Here is a 22,148-nt window from a genome sequence, read left to right on the forward strand (position 1 = left end):
TGAGCACCAGCGAGCGCCCCAGAGTCCTATCCCTCCCCACCGGAACACCAGTGGGAGCTCCGGAGTCCCGTCCCGCCCCCAGCACCGCCCGGAGCACCAGCGGGCGCCCTGGAGTCCCTCCCCCCTGGAGAACCAGCAACCACCCCACAGTCTGTCCCCCACCCCACCCCCGGAGCACCAGCGGGCACCCTGGAGCCCCGCCCCCCCATCCTCCGGCACATGCCCTAGGGCGCCCCACCCCCCACCCTTGCGGTCATCCCCGGAGCCCTCCAGATTTTGTCAGGGGTATATAGTTCAAGTCATGGACAGATCATGGGGCTGTGAATTTTTGTTTATTGCCCATGACCTGTCCATGACTTTTACTAAAAATACCCATGACAATCTTAGCCTTACTCATAAATAAAATGACATCTGCTTGCAGTGAATTTGTTACAGTGAACTGGAGTGAAAGTCTGAATGGTTTAAGTACATTTCAATGGACTTTCACTCCTCTTATAGTAAAACCTCACTCTGCTTATGCTGAAATTTCATTCCACCATAAATTAGTTCTACTATATTAATCTTCTCTACCTGTTCTCTGGCTAAGCAAGGAGGGTGGGTGCAGACATTTCTACTACAAGGTAGGGTGTGACCCTTGTCTCCTCATTTTATTACAATTTCTTCTATTAGGTGAAAAAAAGTTTGGCTAGTCTTACTATAGATGTTTCTCACTGTAAGTGAAGGCATGGTAATAGCAAGTGGGAAAGGGAGGGAGGAATCATTTGACTATTACAGTGAATATATGTTTAAAATTAAGTCCTTTTGATAGAAGACACTTCACCAGAGGAGGATTTCCCTGTATCACTACCTACTGAATCCCTAATATTCTTCAAAAATCACTAGCTATGAAAGAACCTAGACTACTAGCCAGTGAAGACTAGTCTACAACATTAACAAATTCTCAACAGCATATACGTACATCAAAAAATAGAGGATTGTAAACAGTCAGTGGCAGATCTATGTGGCCTAGGTGTCCTGGGCAGTTGTTGAAGTCCTGCATACAAGTAGTACACACTTCTTTGGCATCAGGTGGTCCCAAAGACAAATCATACAGTCCATTTACTGCTGGGTTGCCCACGTTATCTAGGTAACGAGGGTTGGTTATGGCTTTTACACTTAGTTTCCTAAAGATGAAAGAAAACAAAAAGTTACATGTATGATGGCAGATATTGTTAACTTTGTATATGCTTGGGTGTTACAAGTAACAGCAAAAAAGTTGGGGAAAAGGATCACATCTTCTTCCTCCCCGTTTATTTTTTTCATTTGCTAGCACTTTGTGTATACTCAGTTTCACTTGTTTCCTCTGTATACCCCCAAAAAATATGAGGAGCCCTTGTGGCACCTTAGAGACTAACCAATTTCTTTGGGCATAAGCTTTTGTGGGTTATAACCCACTTCATCAGATACATGGAGTAGAAAATACAGTAAGCAGGTATAAGATGGTGACAAGAAGGTGAGAGTACCTACTACAGAGAACAAAGAAAGTAACATAATGCCACTAGCCATCACCTACAGCCCCCAACACATCATCAAGGATCTACAACCTATCCTGAAGGACGATCCCCCACTCTCACAGACCTTGGGAGACAGGACAGTCCTCGCTTATAGACAGCCCCGCAACCTGAAGCAAATACTCACCAGCAACTACACACCACACCACAGAAACACCAACCCAGGAACCAAGCCCTGCAATAAACCCCATTGCCAACTCTGTCCAAATATCTATTCCAGTCACACCATCATATGACCCAACCACATCAGCCACACCATCAAGAGCTCGTTCATCTGCACATCTACCAATGTGATATATGCCATCATGTGCCAGCAATGCCCCTCTGCCATATACATTGGCCAAACCGGACAGTCTCTATGCAGAAGAATAAATGGACACAAATCAGACCTCAAGAAATGTAACATTAAAAAACCAGTAGGAGAGTACTTCAATCTCCCTGGACGCTCAATAGCATCCGACGAAGTGGGCATTCACCCACGAAAGCTTATGCTCCAATACATCTGTTAGTCTTAAAGGTGCCACAGGACTCTCTATTGCTTTTTACAGATCCAGACTAACACGGCTACCCCTCTGATAAATAACAGAATTAAAAGTCGCCATTTTTCAACAACAAAAACTTCAAAAACAGACTTCAACGAGAAACTGCAGAACTGGAATTAATTTGCAAACTTGACACCATCAAATTTGGCCTGAATAAAAACTGGGAGCAGCTGGGTCACTACAAAAAATAATTTTCCCTCCGTTGATACTCTCACCTTCTTGTCAACTGTTGGGAATGGGCCACATCCACCCTAACTGAATTAGCCTCGTTAGCACTGACCCCCCACTTGGTAAGGCAACTCCCATCTTTTCATGTGCTGTATATTTATACCTGCTTACTGTATTTTTTATTCCATGCGTCTGATGAAGTGGGTTATATCCCACAAAAGCTTATGCACAAATAACTTTGTTAGTCTCTAAGGTGCCACAAGGACTCCTCCTTGTTTTTACTGATACAGACTAACACGGCTACCCCTCTGAAATCCGTATATCCAGTTACAGGGCCATATCTACATAAAACTTTTCCTTAAAGGTTCCAACCACTGCACCACCAACAGTGGCAGGGATGTCAGGAAAGCTAGTCACGACACCCAAGGGAATACTCCTATTCTTACAGAAAGTACCATCTTCAATAACTACAGGTCTGCTCCCCGGCAGCACATGACAGCAGCTCTCCCTCCCCAGTTGGCTGAAGTACCCTCCCTCCTGGGAACACACACCAGGTCCTCTTCTCCCTTTCACAACAGCGGAGGGCCACCTCCTCCGCCCCACTCCCACCCAGGCTGGGGGTCTCCTCTCCACTTTAGCTCCCATTCTACGGCATAGGACACCCCTTCCCCTGTCTCCCCCCACCCACCCTCCCTCTTCCAGGTTGGCAGCCTCTTTGTCCCCCAGCCTCATCTGGCCCAGGGTTGAGAGTTCAATCCTTTAGGGATCTGGGGCAAAAATCTGTCTGGGGATTGTTCCTGCTTTGAGCAGGGGGTTGGACTAGATGATCTCCTGAGGTCCCTGCCAACCCTCATATTTCTATGATTCACCCACCTCCCTCCAACCTGGGCTGCCCCAGCCCCTTCTCCAATCTCCCGCACCCATGCTGCGCTGGGCTCCAAGAGGGGGACAGGTAGAAGGGCGCCGGCCCGGCTCCCTGTAGACCAGGGGGTGAGACCCCCTTACACCGTCCCCCTCGCCACGCTGAGCTGAGACCCCAGCACAACGGACGATGTCCCACACAGGGACTACATGCCCCAGCATGACATGCGCCAAGAGTCCATGGGGTTCTGGCCGCTTGGCGGCGCAAGGCATGCTGGGAGTGGTAGTTCCCGCGGGGGCTCTCCAGGCTCCGGTCCTTACCTGATCTCCTCGGCCGTGTACATCCCGAAGGAAATACCGGTCAGCCGCCGCCACGGCACCTCTCTGGGCGGCCCCATGGTGAGCGCTCAAGCCGCTCCCTCCTCCCGCTCCAGCACCAGAGACTCCCTCAACAGGGAGCCACTACGCCACGAGCACCACGCGGCCCCCAACGGCGTGCCCGCACTCCGGGGGAGGGGCCGTCACTGGACGATACCAACTCCACTTCCTGGAAAAGGGTCTCTCCCGCCTCCTCCCAGAGGCAAATGGTACCGCCCCTGCTTCCCGGCATCCACCGGGCGGGCCGCTAAGATGGCGGGACGATGGTTGCGGCACGGCTCCTGGCAGCAAGTGATACTATTGAGCGGACGCTGCAGCGTACGGCTGCCTGGCGCGGGAAAGGGAGAGGGCAGCAGGTAGGAGTGGGGGATGGGCTGGAGAGCAGCTCCGCTTGCATTGAGCTGAAAGAGCCGGTAACGCGGGTGGGCAGGCAAGGTGCTGAGGCGATGAGGCCAGCGCCTGCGCACTTAGAGCTAGTGAGCGCTGCGCCTGCGCAACGGAGTCGCCCTTCACGGTGCGTTCTAGCCATGTGGAATTCATGCTTGTGCTCCGGGAACGGATAGGGAAACCGCGCGTGCGCAGTGGCCGTTGTGGCGTGCGGCTGCCCTGCAGTGGATGGGGTTATGGGGACTGGCTTTAGAACCCTGTTGAGGTTAAATTGTCTGTTGGGGTCCAGCCGAAGACCGTCAGCGCAGACGATTGTCCGCCCTTCCCTAGAGTGCAGGGGCTCTGCCTCCATTTGCGTGGGGGGTTCAGCTGCCCGGGGAGGGGTCTGCCCTGGCTGCATTAGCACTTACACGATTTTCAGTAGCGGTTCTCGGGAGCCAGCCAATTGCTGATTTATTTTTAAATGGCCCCTGTTCCGGTTTGTGCTGTTATTACACTCACTACCCCAGAGACCTTAGTTACAATCTAACAGACAAGAGAGAGACGGGGAAAGGAAAAAAGCTATATTGGGGCGGTTTTTTTAACAGCAGCGTTGAGAGACCTGGTTACAAAACGATCACTTGGTTGGTTGTCCCACAACACAGTTGAAACACAAATTCCTGGTCCTGCAGTGAGGTACATGTAGGTTCATGCTTTGCACAGGCTCAGGGCCAATGTTTAGTCTTGTAGTGTACAGCCCCAGAGCTGTGGCAAAGTTTGGGGGGCACAGGCTAATACAAAGTTTAAGCTTGTTTGTTCCATAGGAGCAAATAGATTTCAGTACAAATTACTCTTAATTTAGATTGACATGAATACCAAAGTGAACAAAAGAGAGGCGTGCGTTAAAGGGCATTCTCTATGTGCTCTAGAGAGCAAACCACATCTAAATTCAGCGCAAAATGGCTACCTATCTGTAGGCTGCACAGTACATAGAGGTGTTGTACACTCATTTCTGAATCCATCTACATCCTGTGAGCTCTTTGAAAAAGACCTGATATATATAAGCGTTCAGCCTAGTTCCAGCTTCCAACACAAAGCTTTGTGTTTGTGCATGTAGTGCAAGTATTTAAAAACATGGAGGGGAGGGGCAAAATCCTGCAAATTTATTTTTTAAACTTGCCTTCCATTTTTGGAATCTTTAGTATTCACATTTTCAAGCTTTTCTTTAGAAACTTGGCTAGAGGTTCTCTTGTGATCACCTGATTCCAGGAGCTGGGGCTTTAAGAAAAATAACATATATCACGAGGCTTGTGATAAAACCCCAGAGTTGGCAATATTGTGTAGGATTGCCAGTGACCTGCATTTGTTAATGGTCTAGTTGCTTGCAGTCCAGAATTCTGCAAATCCATTTTTGCAATACATATTAATGTGTATGCTGATACTCAAAACCCTCACGGCCATGTTTGGTGTCTGTAGGCATTGTTCAGGAAGTGCATCACTTCAGAAGACTGAAGCTGACCCAGGAGGTACAGTATCTTAATTATATAGTTCATTTTTTCAGCTCTGCAAAATGTACTCTGTTATGTAGTTAAAACAAACAAGGCACCTAAAGAGGAATTTAAAACTTATTATGTTCAGAATTCCCCATCTTAAAAATCAGGACTGCTATTTTTGACTTTTAGCAGCTTAGAATAATCAAGAGTTTGGTTGTAGTTGCAGAAATGCCAGTCTCATATATCAAGTCTAACAGTATTATGATCAATATTTCTTCTTAAAGTTACTGAAGAAGAAATTGTTCTTCCAAGAAAGAAAACTTGGTGAGTGTTAATATCTCATCTCTTGCTTTTCTCCCTCCCAGTTGGGGCCCTCAGAGTTTTCCTGACATCTGCCATCTACGCTTTTGTGTATGCTAACAGTAAATAAATTTCAGTTTTGTGTATTGTGGAGTGAGGGAGAAAGTCAATGGGGAAATTGAATGAAGGGCTCTGTCTCCAGGAAGCCACCCCTAACTTTTCTTTAAGAGACCACTTTAAAGAACCTCTGTTTCAGTACTTTTGTTTCTTTCTTACTTAAAGACCACTTTTACTAGCCACCAAATCTTACTGATTTTTTTGGGATATTGCTTATGTTGAGACACATTTCAAAATAGCTAAAATAAACTTTTGCATAACTGGAGCAGATGAAATAAAAGCAGGAGGAAGCTTGTATTTCTAAAATCTTGGAGAATGGATTATTGTGGAGGGGGTGCTGAAGATATGGTATTGGGTGTACCCCACTCCATTCTTATTGTTGCTAGTTGATCCATGGAGGGGAGCTGGCTTGAGTGCAGAGTGAGTCTTACTAGTTATACTGTAGATCTAGAAGTGAGATATTGGGAGGCAAACCAATATGGATGGGTTTGCTTAGCAATTGAATGTCAGTTCAGCATGCTACCTGTGAAGCATTTGAGTTTGGATCCTTGAATTTGCAAGGCCTGGGAGCATTATGGAAAGGAGCAGCTCTTGGCATTGTCAATTATATTTCTTCCAATCAGCCCAAAAGTTACAGAATAGGATGCTACCTCCAGCCCTCAGTCAGCACAAGAATTGGTTTCTGTGATTTGAGGCTTCCAGAGATAACATTCTCTCCCTTTCCCATCTCCCCCCAGTTCTCTCCCAGCTAGTGCGTGTGGCATGAGGGGGGTGAAAAAACATATACAGACTCCGTTTTTATAAAGTCTTAATTGTGTTAGTTGCAATGATTTCATACTAATTAAGTAAATATATAATAGGGTATTAAATTAAGTGGTTCAACTCCACTTCATCAGTCAAGCTTTCGTTCCCCTCCTTCCTTCCATGTCCCAAGAGAAAATGATGTATTTTAAATAGGATTAGAATATTTAGAGTATCATTATACTTGACAGTGCAATTTTTCTTAAAATCCTGATTCCCTGACACTCCCAATTCATCTAGTACAGGACAAAAAGTTAATACATGATATGAATTGATGTTGAAAGCCTGTTGCATGCTATTAATGTAAGTTTCTTAAATTTAGGGATAAACTAGCAGTTCTTCAAACTCTTGCATATACAGTAAACAAGGTAAGTACCTTCTTAGGTTATAATCCATCTTGTGGAACTGTGTAGTGCTGCTTTTTAATACATTAGACCTGCATTCTGGAGACCTTTCATATGCCTGCCACGATCATAAGTGAAAAATAGGATCCTAATTGGCATCTGAACACAAACTTGGTGCATCATTCAGCACCTTGAGTCTTATATGAATAAACTGTCTGGAGCTGTTGCTCTGTAGTATATTAAGATAATGTGTCAGACCAGTGTTGAACTGTTAAAGAATGGGGGACATATTGTGCATGCACTGTGGACCATAAGAGCCTAATGCACATTGTGCAGCCATTTTCATCCATGCAGCATGAGTGCGAAGCGTATTTAAAATGCCAGCATCTGATTTGGTAGAGTTTTACATTCATTATGCAAGGTGCTGGTAGCAGAGAATCAGGCCCTTGGTTTTCACTCTAACGACTGTGCCAAATGAGCCTGTTTAAAAATCATTATGGATTAAAGACCAGAAATCTTCTAAATCAAGATTCTGAGAGTCACCGGAACATAGAGTCCTAGAGAAGTTAATGTTCGTTGATTCCTGGAATTAATAGCCCAACCTTGCAAGGTGTTAAGAGCCCTTGGGTCCCATTCATTTCTGTGGCAATTAAGGCACTTGCTGCTTTGCAGGATGCCCTTAGTATCTTAGTTATTTAGGTCCCCATCTAATGTGATCACTGTATTAATAATCTATGTATACCTATTACGTACCTCTGAACAACTGTTTAATCATTTATTCCCAAACCAACACATGGCTACATTTCAAACTAGTGAATTTTTTGCTACATAAATATATTCCTCTTTAAAATGTGGTAGAGAGGTGGTTGCACTAGACCTGCTGACAGTCCCTTAATTTCAGAGATGAAATAAGATATATCTATAATACACCTGTCTAAAACTTTTTAAATTCTGCCTTTTCCTTTCTGCAGGATCCTACAGCTGCACATTATATGTTTCAAGATGACCCCTACCTTCTCCCTAGAAACTATTTTGACTCTGTAAGTATTCCATTTTGAAACTTTGACGACCTCTACCCCCAGATATTAAGGGGACAGTCGGCAGCTTGGGGTTTTTTTAATTGAAAAATAAAATAAAGTTTCTGATCATTCTTTAAACGTGTTCAGAATATTTTTTCTTTCAGTATTTCTGGTCTTCTATTGCTTATAAGGTTCTTCTGGGCAGGCTCAGGGGCAACACCACCAAACAGGCTCAGACCCCCCCCTCTAGGCATTTGGCTGCCTTCTCCCTTTCCACTTTCAGAACTGCTACTGTTTCTTCGGTCTAATGCCTTATCCACTGGCCTGCACTGCCAGGCTCTTTGCTGATATGTGGCTTTCGTTGAGGAATAAAGGCCTTTGCACAGATCGTGTTTATGTGTAATGGTTACTGACTTTAAATACTGTCTCTAGAGCTGATTCTTGCAATACAGTATAAACTTGCAATTTAGTAAAAATTAAAAAAAAAAAAGTGAGCTAAAACATCTGTACAGAATTGTAAATGTAGGTGTTGCTCTATATACCATAAGAAACTAATTGTCCCAACTTGTAAGAGCTTACAGTCTTACACAGAACAGCCATAGTATAATGAAGTGTGTGGAAAGAACAGTGTTGAGAGGAAGGAATCTTTGAGAAAGCAAGAGGGTACTTGCAGAGCAGCAGCTGGGTTATCTCCAGCATGGAGGGCAGCAGATAGAAGGCATAAAGTCAAGAGCGGGGAGTGACAGAATTGGAAGGAGTGCAATAAAAGGGAAGGCAACTAGAAGGAACATAGATGGGAGCAAAATTAAATGAGACCTTGAAAGTGAAGCTGAGGAGCTTGAATTTGATGTGACTGGAATCCTATAAAGATTAGGATAGGGACTGATGTGATTTGAGAGTGAAGATTGGAGAAGTGAAGTCAGAGGGGAGAAGGCTGCTCTGTAGTCAATGTGAGATTTGGGGTGCGGGGGAGAGAATGGGCTTAGCAGCTGAGATAGTGAGATAGCAAAGGAGTGTTCTCCTGTCCTTAAGAAGTGTTCATGCTCTGGGGGAGGCATGAGGTACTTAATCCCTCCAAGGATTCATTGTTCTAGAAGGTTATCCTCTTTATCATTCAACCGTTTAGGTATTGTAAAGAAACAGACTTATCCCCTTTCCTTCCTATACAGCGTTTATTTTCGTTGTCCAAGGAGTCTGGGAAAAATGTTGCAAAATACATTGTTAACGAATTCCCTCAATTCTTTGAGAAGGACATTGCGGAACCTCATATACCGGTAAACGCTTTGCTCTTGTGGTCATGCTATCTCTACTTTTGCTATGTAGCAATATGGGCAGTAGAACTGTTTGCGTAAGGATAATAGGACTGAGCCCAAAAATTAATCTAAAAATAACAAAAGCTTATGACTTACCACTAAATAACTGAGTGTTCTCTTGTTTACATAAGCTACATTTCAATTTGAGTTTACCAAAGGGAACATCTCTTAAGACCTCAGATAACGTTTGTGATTAAAGTCAGTCAAGGCTTTTCAGGCAGAAGTAAGGAGTGAATAGATCTAGTTAATTTTTATAGCTCTAGTTTGATTTTAATTCTAATGATTTTAGTGTTGATGGTCCAGTTTGTAAGGGACTGGCCACTTAGGAAATGCAGTCCCTAATTCCCAGAAAATGATTTGTGCTACAGTCACTTCTATTATTACATTATGTGGGGGCAGGGAAGATGGAGGAGCCATAATGGCTTTTAGGATGGGTAATACGTTTCAGTTGGTGTCCTGGCTATTAGACGGTTTGAGCGTTATTCCTGGGGGAATTCTGCACCAAAAAATTAAATTCTGCACACATTATTTTAAAATTCTGAATATTTTATTTGTCAAAATAACACAATATCATCACCCCAGTTTCAAATATTTTCACAATTTATTTCAAAATTCCTGTCAGCAAGTATATTGGTAATAATACAGATACCAAAAAAAAATTCAGGAAACGTTTTTTGACAAATAGATACCTTACTAGGCATATTAATACAGAACTTTGAATAATAATTCATTTAAACTACAATACAGAATCTAATTTCCTGCACCCCTCAGAAGAAGTGCAAAGGCTTGGGGGAGTCAGAGGAAATGGAGTAGCTGAGGGAGAAGGGAAATAATTGCTGGGAAGGAGCCAGGCAGTGAACCTGGAGGGTTGTTCAGTGTGAGTGGGAGAGATGTGGAACTAATTTGTTTTTTGTTTTGGGTTGTTGTTTTTTTGGGGGGGAGGGTGATTGTTGGGGAGTCTTCCCCATGCAGACCCTAGCTGACCCTTAGCCTCTCTGTCAGGTACATCTATCCCCATCCCCATGTGGCCCTTCACCCTCACTCAGCCACCCCTCCATCCCCATGTGTCCCTGCACCTCCCACCTTGTCCCCATGTGTCTCTGTGCACTCCACTAGCCCTTCTGAGCCCCAATCTGTGATCCCCCCCCCCCCCCAGCAGCCCCAGGTGCCCCACGCTGTCCATCCTCCCCCCATATCCCATGCCATCCTCATCTGGTTCCATGGGCAGGGAACTGTGAGGAATGCAGCCTTTTCTCCTCCCTATCTGCAGCTGGCTGCTCCCGCTTGGGAGCTGCTGCCCTCTGTTCTGGTGCCACAGAAGCCCCTAGTGGGCAAAAGGCGTGACTGCAGAATGTATTTTCTGCCGGAAAAATAATTCTGTGGGAGGCGTGAATTCTCCACGTACATAGTAGTACAGAATTCCCCTGTGAGTAGAGCATCCATTCAGCCTATGTGCTCTTCAATTTTAGTGCCTGATGCCAGAGAATCTTGCACCTCAGATTGAAGAAGTGAGTGAGGCAGCTCTTAAAGAACGTATCCAGCTTAGAAGAGTAAAAGCTTCTGTGGACATGTTTGATCAGCTCCTGCAAGCAGGTACCACCTTAAGCTACAGAACTGAATTTGTCAGCCAGATTGTGTGTATGGAGACCTAGACGTAGGGTGAAGCTGGTTTAATGTTAAAGTACAGAGTTGCAGAACTGATTTGTATTCTTGGGAACTGGTTCTTAAATCTTGGGCTCTCATCAGCTGTCACTTGTTTACTGAGACATTCTTAGTAGTCTCATGACTGATACACTTTGCTAGCTCATCAGTGGGAGATAAGGGTGTCAAGAGGGAGGAGGTTCCAAGATAGGCTCTTTCTTTTACCACTCTAGTTAATCTGGGCCATATGTCTATCAAGAAGCAGGAAAGACCATGGAATGCAAGGCCTTTTGAGTGAAGAGCTAAAAAGAAATATGGGGTGATGGGAGCTGAGAAGGCCTTGCCCTAACAAATGGAGAGGAGAGGATTCCATTACATTAATTTAAAGCTTGTTGGGATTAAATGTTTTTGATAGGGGAGGCGGTTTGCTGTCCTAGAACAGGTTGTCCCTCACTAGCTTTTCTGACAGGGTAGAGTACAGGAGCCATTACCGAAAACTTATGATGTTTTAGTTGGGTTATACTGGTATTGAAGCACTTTCACTCTTGGCCACTATCTGTCACCCCCACACCAGCCAGTACTTGGTCAGCAAAGCTCTTCCTCTTGTCCGTGCTCTGGATAGCCAGCAGTGGCGTCAGTGTTACAGCCAAGAAGGCAGACATTTTTTACGGGTACTAAAATGCCATTCTCTGGTCACCCTATTCTGAAATGACTGTGTCTCCGCTGGATGTGTGATTTTTGGGAGTGTTACTTTCGAACCCATCTTTGTTCATATAAAGTTGCTTTCTGGAAATTCTGCATGCCGTGACGTGTTTTGGTGTCAATGAAGAGCCCCATTTCATGAGTGCTGAATAAACAATGTATCCTTTATGTTTCATAATTCTGCTTCCTCATTGCTTGCAGGAACCCCTTTATCTCTGGAGACAACAAACCGTCTTCTAGATCTATTATGTTTCTATGGAGACAGAGAGCCTACTAGGGAAGATCAGTCTGAACAAAAGGAGGAGCTGAAAGAATCAGAGGTACAAAAAACTGTAAAGAGGCTGTTTAATTAACTTTTTGCTTAAATAGTAGGAGAGCACATGTGATGGCAAGAACATCCTCACACCTTGAGTGCCTGGAGAGGCATGATGCTTGTATCCACTTGGAATATCTTATTGCAGTTAAATCTTGTGAACTGACCAAAGTGGCCTACTTTTAAAAGCTGTTCAGACTTAGCTGAAACCTTGTGGGCAAGAACCATGCTTAAACAGTTGTTGACCAGTGTGGTAGTGAAGGTATATAACTTTTTTTTCCCCGACCGCCGTATTTTTATAATTAAAAAAAGTGATATCCTACAAAGCGGGGCTAGCCTGTGGCAAGGGTTGACTTAGCGTACTTCTCTGGGTGGGATCTCTGCTTTCACAGATCAGAGAATTGGATACCAAGAACCATGATAAAGCACTGACATGCTGGTAAGGTTTCAGCCATGGCTGGCATCTAAGGTCCTAATGTGCAGCCAGCATGCTGATAAGACTGATGCCAAGGCCTGCTGACCAGGAACAAGCAATTGTTTATCCCACATGAGTGCTGCTGCTCTCTCCTTGGCCCTGTGGTAAGGAAAGGAGAGTGTGTCTTGATACTGTTCCCTCCTAGTACCCATCTTCCTCCTTTCTTACTCTCTAGTTCCACCACTCTGGTTCCGGCTCACTGCCCATTTCGCTCTCCCAAATACTCAAAGATTTCTGACTGGCTGAATTCCTCTCCTGTACCCTGGTTAGCATACAGAGCATAGAGACAGGTGTCTCTTGCTTTTAGATGAAGTGGGCAATGGGGACAACATTTCTAGTCTATGCCTAGGGCAGGCAACAGGGTGAATCTGGCTCTGAAGGGTGAACAGGAATAAGCAAGTAATTGAAATACACTCTCATTTAGTATTTACTTTTTTTGTACTTTGAGGTAACGATTAATGACAGCAGCAAACACTTTCAGACAGAAATGTCATTTCTGATCTGATTGTGTCCCATTAATAAATGAAACCCATCTTGATGCATTTGATTTTGGAGACCAACACACATACTTCTCTTATAAGCCAACAAACACACACCTAATATGAGAGAGAGAAAATCTATATTAAAATCCAGATTTTTTTTTTAAAGCACCAAACAAGGTGATATAAACTGGCTTCCTTATCATCTCAAGGCAGACAAATCAATTGTAATTTATACATGGTAAGAGGAGTCTAATGTTCCTCTTCTTTTTATGTGCCATGCATGAGTTCACTTGCAGTTTATATTCACTTGTCTATTGTAGATTGGAAGGCAGGGTGAAGGAATACGGTTTCACCTGCAAGCAATGTCTACACTGTACGTGGCCCCATGGTGATTGGGAGGAAGGCAGGGAATCACTAGACTTCTTTTGCAGTGTATAAATTTTGTTTAGTTGGACCGGTCTTTAGCCTATTTAATTCTAGGTATCACTTGCTAGACTTGTAATAAAAGGTTGATATTTTATTCATTGCAAATGTTGTTTATGGCAAAAATCTTTTCAGGAAGAAGCTCCCGATCAGAGGAAACGGAGGGGGCGTCCATGGAAGACCTCAGACTTCATTGGCCCTAAGTGGAGGTATGTATAGAAGGTGTTCCTGAAATCTCTTGGCGTTTTATTAAATGTAATGTGGATGTGAATCTTGTGTTGCTCTAAGATTGCCGTTTCTTTTTGTTGTGTTTGTAAAGACCTATTAACATATCCGCAGCTGACACTTCTTTATACCATATGTTGATGTATTTAAGATATACAGTAGAATCTCAGAGTAACGAACACCAGAGTTACGACTTGACTAGTCAACCACACACCTCATTTGGAACTGGAAGTATGCAATCAGACAGCCATAGAGACCAAAATTAAAAAAAGGAAATACAGTACAATACCGTGTTAAATGTAAACTACTAAAAAATAAAGGGAAAGCAGCATTTTTTTTCTGCGTATTAAAGTTTCAAAATTGTATTAAGTCAATGTTCAGATGTAAACTTTTGAAAGAACAACCATAAAGTTTTGTTCAGACTTATAAACAACCTCCATTTCTGAGGTATTTGTAACTCTGAGGTTCTATTGTACTTTTTCGAGAGTGGTAATCAAGATCCAGTAAGAGATTTAAGAATGGCTTGACCTTTTACCTCTGGCTTAACATGGTTTGAGTAGTTTGTAAATCTTATACACAGTCTATATTCTGCAACGTTTGAGAGGGGGTGGGCTGAAAAACCTCCATGTGACCAGCAAATAGTTTAGTGCAATCATGTTACATCTGTCATCCTGAAGACTTCTGAAACACTAGGAGAAAATTAAAAACAAAAACAAAAAACAGTAAGAGGACAATAAAAATGCCATCATGGCTAAACAGCACATTAAAAAGGCATTTAGAGGCAGAAAGGCATCCTTGAAAAATCAGAAGTCAGATCCTAGTGAGATAAATAGAAAGGAGCATAAACTCTGGCAAGTCATGTGTAAAAGTAGAATAAGGCAGGCTAAGAAAGAACTTGAACAATTAACTAAGGACACAAAAGCTGACCGCAAAAAAATTAAGTACATCAGAAGCAGGAAGCCTGCCAAACAATCAGTGTGGCCACTGGATGATCAAGATGCTAAAGGAGCACTCAAGGAAGACCAGGCCATTGCAGAGAAGCTAAACGAGCCATTCTTTTTAGATGACAAATCTGAGGAACTGTCCCAGAATGAGGTGTCAATAGAGAAGCTTTTGGAACAAATTGATAAACAGTAAGAAGTCACCAGGACCAGATGGTATTCAACCAAAAGTTCTGAAGGAACTTGAAAACTACTAACTGTGGTATGTAATCTATCATTTAAATCAGCCGCTGTACCAGATGACTGGAAGGTAGCTAGTGTAATGTCTATTTAAAAAAAAAAAATGCTCCGGAGGCAATCCTGACAATTACAGGCCAGTAAGCCTAACTTCAATACCAGGCAGATTGGTTGAAACTATAGTAAAGAACAGAATTTTCAAACACATAGATTAGCATGATATGTTGGGAAGAGTCGACACGGCTTTTGTAAAGAGAAATCATGCCTCGCCAATCTATCAGAATTCTTCGAGGAGTCAGCAAGCATGTGGACAAGGGTGATCCAGCGGATATAGTAAACTTGGACTTTCAGAAAGCTTTTGAAAAGGTCCCACACCAAAGGCTCTTAAGCAAAGTAAGCAGTCATGGGATATGAGGGAAGGTCCTCTCAAGCAGTCATGGGATATGAGGGAAGGTCCTCTCATGGATCAGTATCTGATTCAAAGATAGGAAACAAAGGTAAGAATAAATGGTCAGTTTTCACAATGGGAAGGGGTAAATAGCAGGATCCCCCAAGGATCTGTATTGGACCCTATGTGGTTCAACATGACCCCTTTTCCCAGATCATTTATGAAACAGTGAGATGGCAAAGTTTGCAGATGAGACAAAATTACTCAAGATGGTTAAGTCTAAAGCAGACCGTGAAGAGTTACAAATGAATGAAACAATACATACAAAATGCTGGGGTCTAAACTAGCTGTTACCACTCAAGAAAGAGATCTCTGCATCATCGTGGATAGTTCTCTAAAAATATTTGCTTAATGTGCAGCAGCAGTCAAAGAAACATATAGAATGTTAGGAACTATTAGGAAAGGAATAGATAATAAGAGAGAAAATATATCCTAATGCCACTGTACAAGTCCATGGTATGCCCACATCTTGAATACAGCATGCATCTCTGATTGCCTCATCTCAAAAAAGATATATTGGAAAAGGGGCAGAGAAGTGCAACAAAAATGATTGGGGTATAGAACCGCTTCCATACAAGGAGAGATTAAAAAGACTGGGTCTGTTCAACTTAGAAAAGAGATGACTGGGTGGGGGGGAGGATATGCTGGAGGTCTATAAAATCATGACTGGTGTGGAGAAAGTGAATAGGGAAGTATTATTTACCTCTTCACATAACACAAGAACTTGGGGTCACCCAATTAAATTAGTAGGCAGAGGTTTAAAACAAACAAAAGGAAGTATTTCTTCACACAACACACAATCAACATGTGGAACTTGTTGCCAGGGAATGTTGTGATGGCCAAAAGTATAACTGGGTTCAGAAAAGAATTAAATAGGTTCATGGAGGATAGGTCCATCAATGGGCGTAAGCTAAGATAGGGTTGCAACTTCATGCCCTGGGTGTCCTTAAACCTCCAACAGCCAGAAACTGGGACTGGATGACGGGATCACTCCAAATTTCCCTGTTCTGTTAATTCCTTTTGAAGTACCTGGAACTGACCACTGTCAGACAGGATACTGGGCTAGAAGGACTCATTGGTTTGACCCAGTATGGCTATTCTTATGTTCTTATGCTCAGTTGCCATGGCATTGGTCACCGTAAAAATATCCCTAGACAACGTGATTTTTAAGATTTAGAAGTTGAATCACAAATAGAAATCACATTTGTCACCTCTGTATGGGACACAGCAGGGATTCAATGGATGACAAGAAGTGAAGAATAATATCAACTTCAATTGATGCTGCCAGATAAATTTTGTTAGGTAAAACAGAATTATCCAAATCAGAATTTGTCCTGGATCCCAGAAGTCCCTACTCTTCTGTAAAATACAGCAAACTACAGATGTAGTATGTTAGATTCCTTTCCTGAGAGTATTCTTCATGGAACTCTCCAATTCAAAACAGTTCACAAACTACTTATTCTTCCTCCTAGACTTCCTGTCTAATGTTCTACTCTTTATTGAGTTTAGGGAGAACAACAATGCCGAAAGGATATTTAACCTAATGCCAGAGAGAAATGCACACTCCTATTGCACAATGATCAGAGGAATGGTGAAGGTACAGTTACATCCACAGGATATCCGTTTTTGTTTGGCTCATTTCCAGTTTACTATGTCAGTATCTCTAATACATTTTTGTCTTCTCTCAGCATGGGGCTTACATGAAGGCTCATGATATGTACACAGACTTGCTGAATGACAGGCACACCGGTGAGTGTCTTTCAGTCTCCTGTTTTTCTGTAATAGTTGACAGATTGGTTTGTAATGCATCTTCTGTTACTTAAAATCCATTCTTCTGGAATGTTGTAAAATATTCTAATTTTATTTGGCTATTTCTTCTTCCATGGCAATGATGATTGGCGCAGGGGTACAGACCTCAGCTAGATCATGGGAGCTGAATGTGAACTCTGCTTATTTCCAGTGTGACGAACATGTGGTTGGCTGCCTGGAAACAAGTTCACATGAAAACTTTGCCTAGCACTGAGCCATGTTAGCAATAAGCGATAAACTCCCATATAAAGATGTACCGTATTTTCCGGCGTATAAGACGACTGGGCGTATAAGACGACCCCCAACTTTTCCAGTTAAAATATAGAGTTTGGGATATACTCGCCGTATAAGACTACCCCTCTTCCAACGCACACCAAAAAAAAAATTTAAAAAACATCAGATTTGATTTCAATATGGTAATTTTAATTCAAATGCTTATGACATGCAGGTACTTAGCAGGAAAACTGTCACTTATAAACATAAGGCTGTTTGTCATCAAACATGTAAACATAAAACAGTGCAAGTGGATTAAACTTTTCCTAATTCACTCTAAAGCTGAAAGGAAGGATAAGACAATAAACCCATGGGAGCTGCCATGCTGTTTGTTTTCTAAGCTGTCAACCAAACTGGAACTGATGATGATAGGAGGAAGATAACAAACGAGAGAGAGAGCAAGGCTTGGTCTACACTAAACCCCCAAATCGAACTAAGGTACGCAACTTCAGCTATGTGAATAACGTAGCTGAAGTCGACATACCTTAGTTCGAACTTACCGCGGTCCAGACCCGGCAGGCAGGCTCCCCCGTCGACTCCGCGTACTCCTCGCGGCGAGCAGGATTACCGGAGTCGACGAGGAGCACTTCTGAGTTCGATTTATCGCGTCCAGATTAGACGCGATAAATCGAACCCAGAAGTTCGATTGCCTGCCGCCGAACCAGCGCGTAAGTATAGACAAGCCCCAAGTGCCGGGCAAATCCCTGGCGAGTTAGCAACGCCCATCATAACTGCAAGCTACGGTATTTTTACAGGTTTTGCTGGCGTGACAGTTTCCCTTTAAAAGCCTTCAAAATCCTCCTGTTCGTCATCTGATATCATAAGTACATCAATGACATCTTGTGATACATTTGTAAGGCAGTCATCGTATGGATCGAATTCCGTATCAGATGGTGTGGTCTCAGCTTCGGCTTCCTCTTCATCTTGCCACAAGTAGTCGTCCTCCATACCATCTAATGAATTTGATATGCCACACTTCTTGAAAGACTTGATTACTGTTTCTGCATCAATATCATTCCAGGTTTTTATGACAAACTTGCACAAAACATCCAACTGTGGAGCACGCATGTTTCCTCCTTTTGTGAATGACTTTTCGCCGCTAACCATCCATTCATTCCACTGTTCTTGAATGCGATCTTTAAATGGCTTGTTTAGGCACACATCCAGTGGCTGTACCAACGATGTCAATCCTGCAGGAATAACTGCCGCATCTGTGTTTAGTCTTGCAAGCATTTGCTTGGTGCTGGGAGTTAAATGAGCCCTGAACATATCCCACACCAGTAGACTACATTTTTGAATAAGTCCACCTGGTCGCCTGCTCCATACATTATCAAGCCATAGCTTTACCCCTTCTTCATCCATCCAGCCTTTTTCACTCACATGTACAAAACAACCAACAGGGAACTTGAATTTCGGCATTGTTTTTCTTTTAAAAATAATCATTGGTCTCAGTTTGGCGCCATCAGCTGTGCATCCTAGTACCACTGTAAAACTGGACTTCTCATGTCCTGTTGTTTTAATTAAAATTGTTTTTTCACCTTTTTGATGGACAGTTTTATTTCCAACCATATCAAAATTCATTGGAGTTTCATCCATATTTCCAATACTACTTAACGCATAGCCATGTTTAGTGCACTGTTGTATTACGTATCGATGGAAACTATTTACTTTGCTATCAAGATCTGCAGGTAATTTTGGGGCAATTTTCATCTTTTGCCTCAGTACCATATTATGCCTTCCCATGAATCTAGTACACCAGGATACAGTGGCCTTAAATCTGTTGCTGTGATCTGGGTTAGATTTGGCCCACTGAAGTGCAAACAAATGTATTTTATTTCGTGTCACTACATAACCGTTTTGGCGATGTTCATTCACCATGTCTGCTACATGTTTTTCGAGTTCTGGCCAATGTGGAGTGCCTCTTCTTAATGCACACTTACCCCTTGGCATACTCTTTAATGCTTTTTCATTTGCTTTCCAGTCCCGAACCATCTTTTCTGTTACTCCATATTGGCTTGCAGCAGCGCAGTTATTATGTTCCATGGCAAAGTTTACCACTTTAAGTTTGAAACTGGCTTCATATTTCTTTCTTCTTGCTGGTGGAGCCATGATGGGGTTTTGACTGTTGGACATTTGTATACTGTACTGTATGTACTGGTGCTATACTGTATGAACAGGTACAGATACTGGTGCTGTACTGTATGTGGTACCCAGTATACAACAACCAGCCAATCATGGCAAGCGATGTACCTTACCGGCGATTGGCTGGTTGTTGTATACAAAACCTGCTTGGATTGGTCAGCTCTCCCTGCCTGCCCAGCCCTCCCTGTCTCCAAGACTATCAGAGCGGTAGCGCAAACACGCCTCTTTCCCCCTGTCTGGCCCGCCTTGTATCCTATTACCTCCTTCTCTGCCTCTCAGATCTCGCACATGTGCGCCTGCGCCGCGTCACTGCAGTTCTCAGGAGCGAGATCTGAGAGGCAGAGAAGGAGGTACGGTAATAGGATACAAGGGCGGGCCAGACGGGTGAAAGAGGCGTGTTTTTCTGGGCACAGCGCCGCTCTATCTCTTTTTTCCATTCCCCGGGCGTCCCGGACGCCTGCAGCTTGCTCCGCCCTTCACTTACACCTTCCCGGTGAGGCGCCCCCTCACCTCGTCATCGGGCCGGGATGCGGCCGCGGCCGTTTTTGAGCTCCCCCCACCATATGCGGCGACCGCAGATTCTCCAGTCCGGCTCGGAAGTTTCAGCACCCGCCCTATAAGACGACACCCGGCGTATAAGACGACACCCGACTTTTGAGAAGATTTTCCTGGGTTAAAAAGTAGTCTTATACGCCAGAAAATACAGTACTTGTTAGTAAAATACAAGCTCATTGTGAAATGAATTTTCTTAAATCTTCCAGCTGATGTGTACACCTTCAATGCCCTAATTTTAGCAGTCCAAGAAGTGAAAGAAAACTACACTGAAAGATGGGAACTTGTTGAAGTAAGGAGAAAGGGATGAGGGAGGGAAGAGGCTGGAGGCGGGTTTTGTTTGGAGTAAATGAAAGTGTGTTTTGAATAATACTAGAAATAAAAGCTTCCTAATGAGGTGCTAATATAATTAGTGCTTGCAGAGAAAGTACTCCAGTTTAATACTAATTTTTGTAGAACAGTGGCCCCCCAAAAAAATCCTCATATTGTTTTGCGAGGGATTCGTGTGTCCTTTAAGAAATAGCCAATCAGTGCAATGGGTATGGAATTAAGATGGAATGTGAGCAAGCATTCTAAACAAAGTTCTGCACTGATTTTGTCTACAAATATATGAAAGGAATAAAAACTATGGAGGGAGATGAAATTATTTGGGATAACATAAGAGGGTCTGGTTTTGACTAACGGGATGCTATCCAGAAGGAAAATTAAGATGAGTATCAGAAAAACTTTTTAGCTGAGATCTATTAGATTGGAATAGTCACCCAAGAAAATTTATCACAGCCCCATAATTTGCGAAATCTAAACCAAGACTAGATAATGCATTAGTAAACGTACAGTTTTGGGAGCAATCATCATCCACTGGCTGAGGAACAGAAATATAAAGATAGGGGAGACACCTGCAGTTCTATAGAAGTGCTGAATTGTGGTGAGTAAAACGCAGAGCAGTGTGGTTTTATTTATCTTTTTTTTTCTTGGTATAGGACTTGCTGAAGCACATGGTTCAACAGAAGGTGCAACCAAATCTGTTAACTTTTAATGCTGTTTTGAAGATCCTGAGGAAATGTGGTGGTATGAGCAAGAAACTCTCCCTAAAGACAGTGAGGGAAATGAAAGCACTTAACATAGGTAAGAGAGAGCCCTAGACTCTATTAGATATTCCTAATGGTACTTCCAAAATAGCAAACTTTAGGGTGATGGCCGGAGGAGTTTTGAGGCAGGGCATAATTTAGTTATGCCTGTCTCTTACATAAAGCTTTTCCTCCATAGATCTCAAAGTGCTTTACAAAGGTAGTCAGTATAATTATCTTCATTTTACAGATGCGGGAAACTGTGGCACAGAGGTAAAGTAACCTGGCAAATCCGTACCAGAGCCTGGAATTGAACCTGACTCTCATGAGTCCCATTCCAGTTTTAATTCTTAATTGTAAAGTACTGTACAAATGATTAATATATCATAGGCTTGACCAAAGAAAGACAAGCTTCTGAGAGTTTAAAACTTTGACGTGTGCCAGGAATACTGCTTTGCATGTTTAAAACCAGGGGACTCAATTCTGCAATCTTTGAAGCCCATGAGAGTTTGGGGCTTGTAAAGATTGCAGGATCAAGCCTCACGCTGATTCAGGCAAGTATCATTTGTAAATAAATAAATTAGGGGAAATTTGCACCACTCTGTAACCTATATAATACAGTTATCCATAATTATTAGATAGATTCTATGTTTTTCAGGGAAAGAATTTTCTCTTGCTATGTGTTTGTACAGTGCTACTATAATATAAGTAATCTAAAATAAAGCATACAGTTTTCAGATCTTTGCAGAAGTTCCTGCAGTTCGGGTTGTAATGCCTCTTGGTTTGCTTATAAACTAACCTGTAAAAATAATGCAGACAAACAAGAACTAATGTTGTAGCAATGTGGTTTGATAGAAAAGGAGGTCTTGTTAAATAAATCTGCTGCTTTTTTTTTTTTTTTAATGAGATTCACTTAGCACTTCAAAAAGGATGCTGGGAAAAAGCTACAGGACTGATTTGAGGACTGGAAAATTCTGTTTCACAGTGAGACCTAAGCTGAATCTATTTAGTTTATCTAAGAAAAGGTTCAGAGGTGACATGCTCATGGTCTAAGTGCCTATGTGGGAAGAAGATTCTGATAACTGGCATGTGAATCTAGCAGAAAAAGGCAAAATGATATAGACTTGCTCAAAGCTGAAGCTAGATGCACGTTCTTTCTAGTTTGA

General features: G+C 42.9%; 2 protein-coding genes and 1 non-coding gene across 3 annotated transcripts in view; 2 read left to right on the forward strand and 1 right to left on the reverse strand.

The window, feature by feature from the left end:
• The window catches only part of POLR1A (RNA polymerase I subunit A), a 53,977-nt gene extending 50,310 nt beyond the window's left edge, over positions 1-3,667 (reverse strand). The window contains exons 1-2 of the mRNA XM_008169701.4: positions 3,443-3,667; positions 959-1,163 (exon numbers count right to left, since the gene is read on the reverse strand). Coding sequence (XP_008167923.2) covers positions 959-1,163; positions 3,443-3,519 — 282 coding nt within the window. The 5' untranslated portion in view covers positions 3,520-3,667. The remainder of the gene's footprint in view (positions 1-958; positions 1,164-3,442) is intronic.
• A 28-nt stretch (positions 3,668-3,695) lies between these two features.
• PTCD3 (pentatricopeptide repeat domain 3) overlaps positions 3,696-22,148 on the forward strand; it is a 35,577-nt gene continuing 17,124 nt past the window's right edge. Inside the window, exons 1-13 of the mRNA XM_005292436.5 lie at positions 3,696-3,855; positions 5,342-5,391; positions 5,643-5,682; positions 6,899-6,944; positions 7,892-7,960; positions 9,109-9,213; positions 10,722-10,845; positions 11,797-11,915; positions 13,424-13,497; positions 16,649-16,736; positions 16,828-16,888; positions 20,125-20,207; positions 20,896-21,040. Of these exons, the coding sequence (XP_005292493.2) occupies positions 3,752-3,855; positions 5,342-5,391; positions 5,643-5,682; positions 6,899-6,944; positions 7,892-7,960; positions 9,109-9,213; positions 10,722-10,845; positions 11,797-11,915; positions 13,424-13,497; positions 16,649-16,736; positions 16,828-16,888; positions 20,125-20,207; positions 20,896-21,040 (1,108 nt within the window). The 5' untranslated portion in view covers positions 3,696-3,751. The remainder of the gene's footprint in view (positions 3,856-5,341; positions 5,392-5,642; positions 5,683-6,898; positions 6,945-7,891; positions 7,961-9,108; positions 9,214-10,721; positions 10,846-11,796; positions 11,916-13,423; positions 13,498-16,648; positions 16,737-16,827; positions 16,889-20,124; positions 20,208-20,895; positions 21,041-22,148) is intronic.
• Positions 17,022-17,167, forward strand: LOC112059765 (small nucleolar RNA SNORD94). The gene has a single exon (XR_002889038.1). It is a non-coding gene; the product is annotated as a small nucleolar RNA SNORD94 (small nucleolar RNA).

This window comes from Chrysemys picta, chromosome 5 (assembly GCF_011386835.1).
Source record: "Chrysemys picta bellii isolate R12L10 chromosome 5, ASM1138683v2, whole genome shotgun sequence".
In the NCBI taxonomy this organism is placed as follows: domain Eukaryota; kingdom Metazoa; phylum Chordata; order Testudines; family Emydidae; genus Chrysemys; species Chrysemys picta.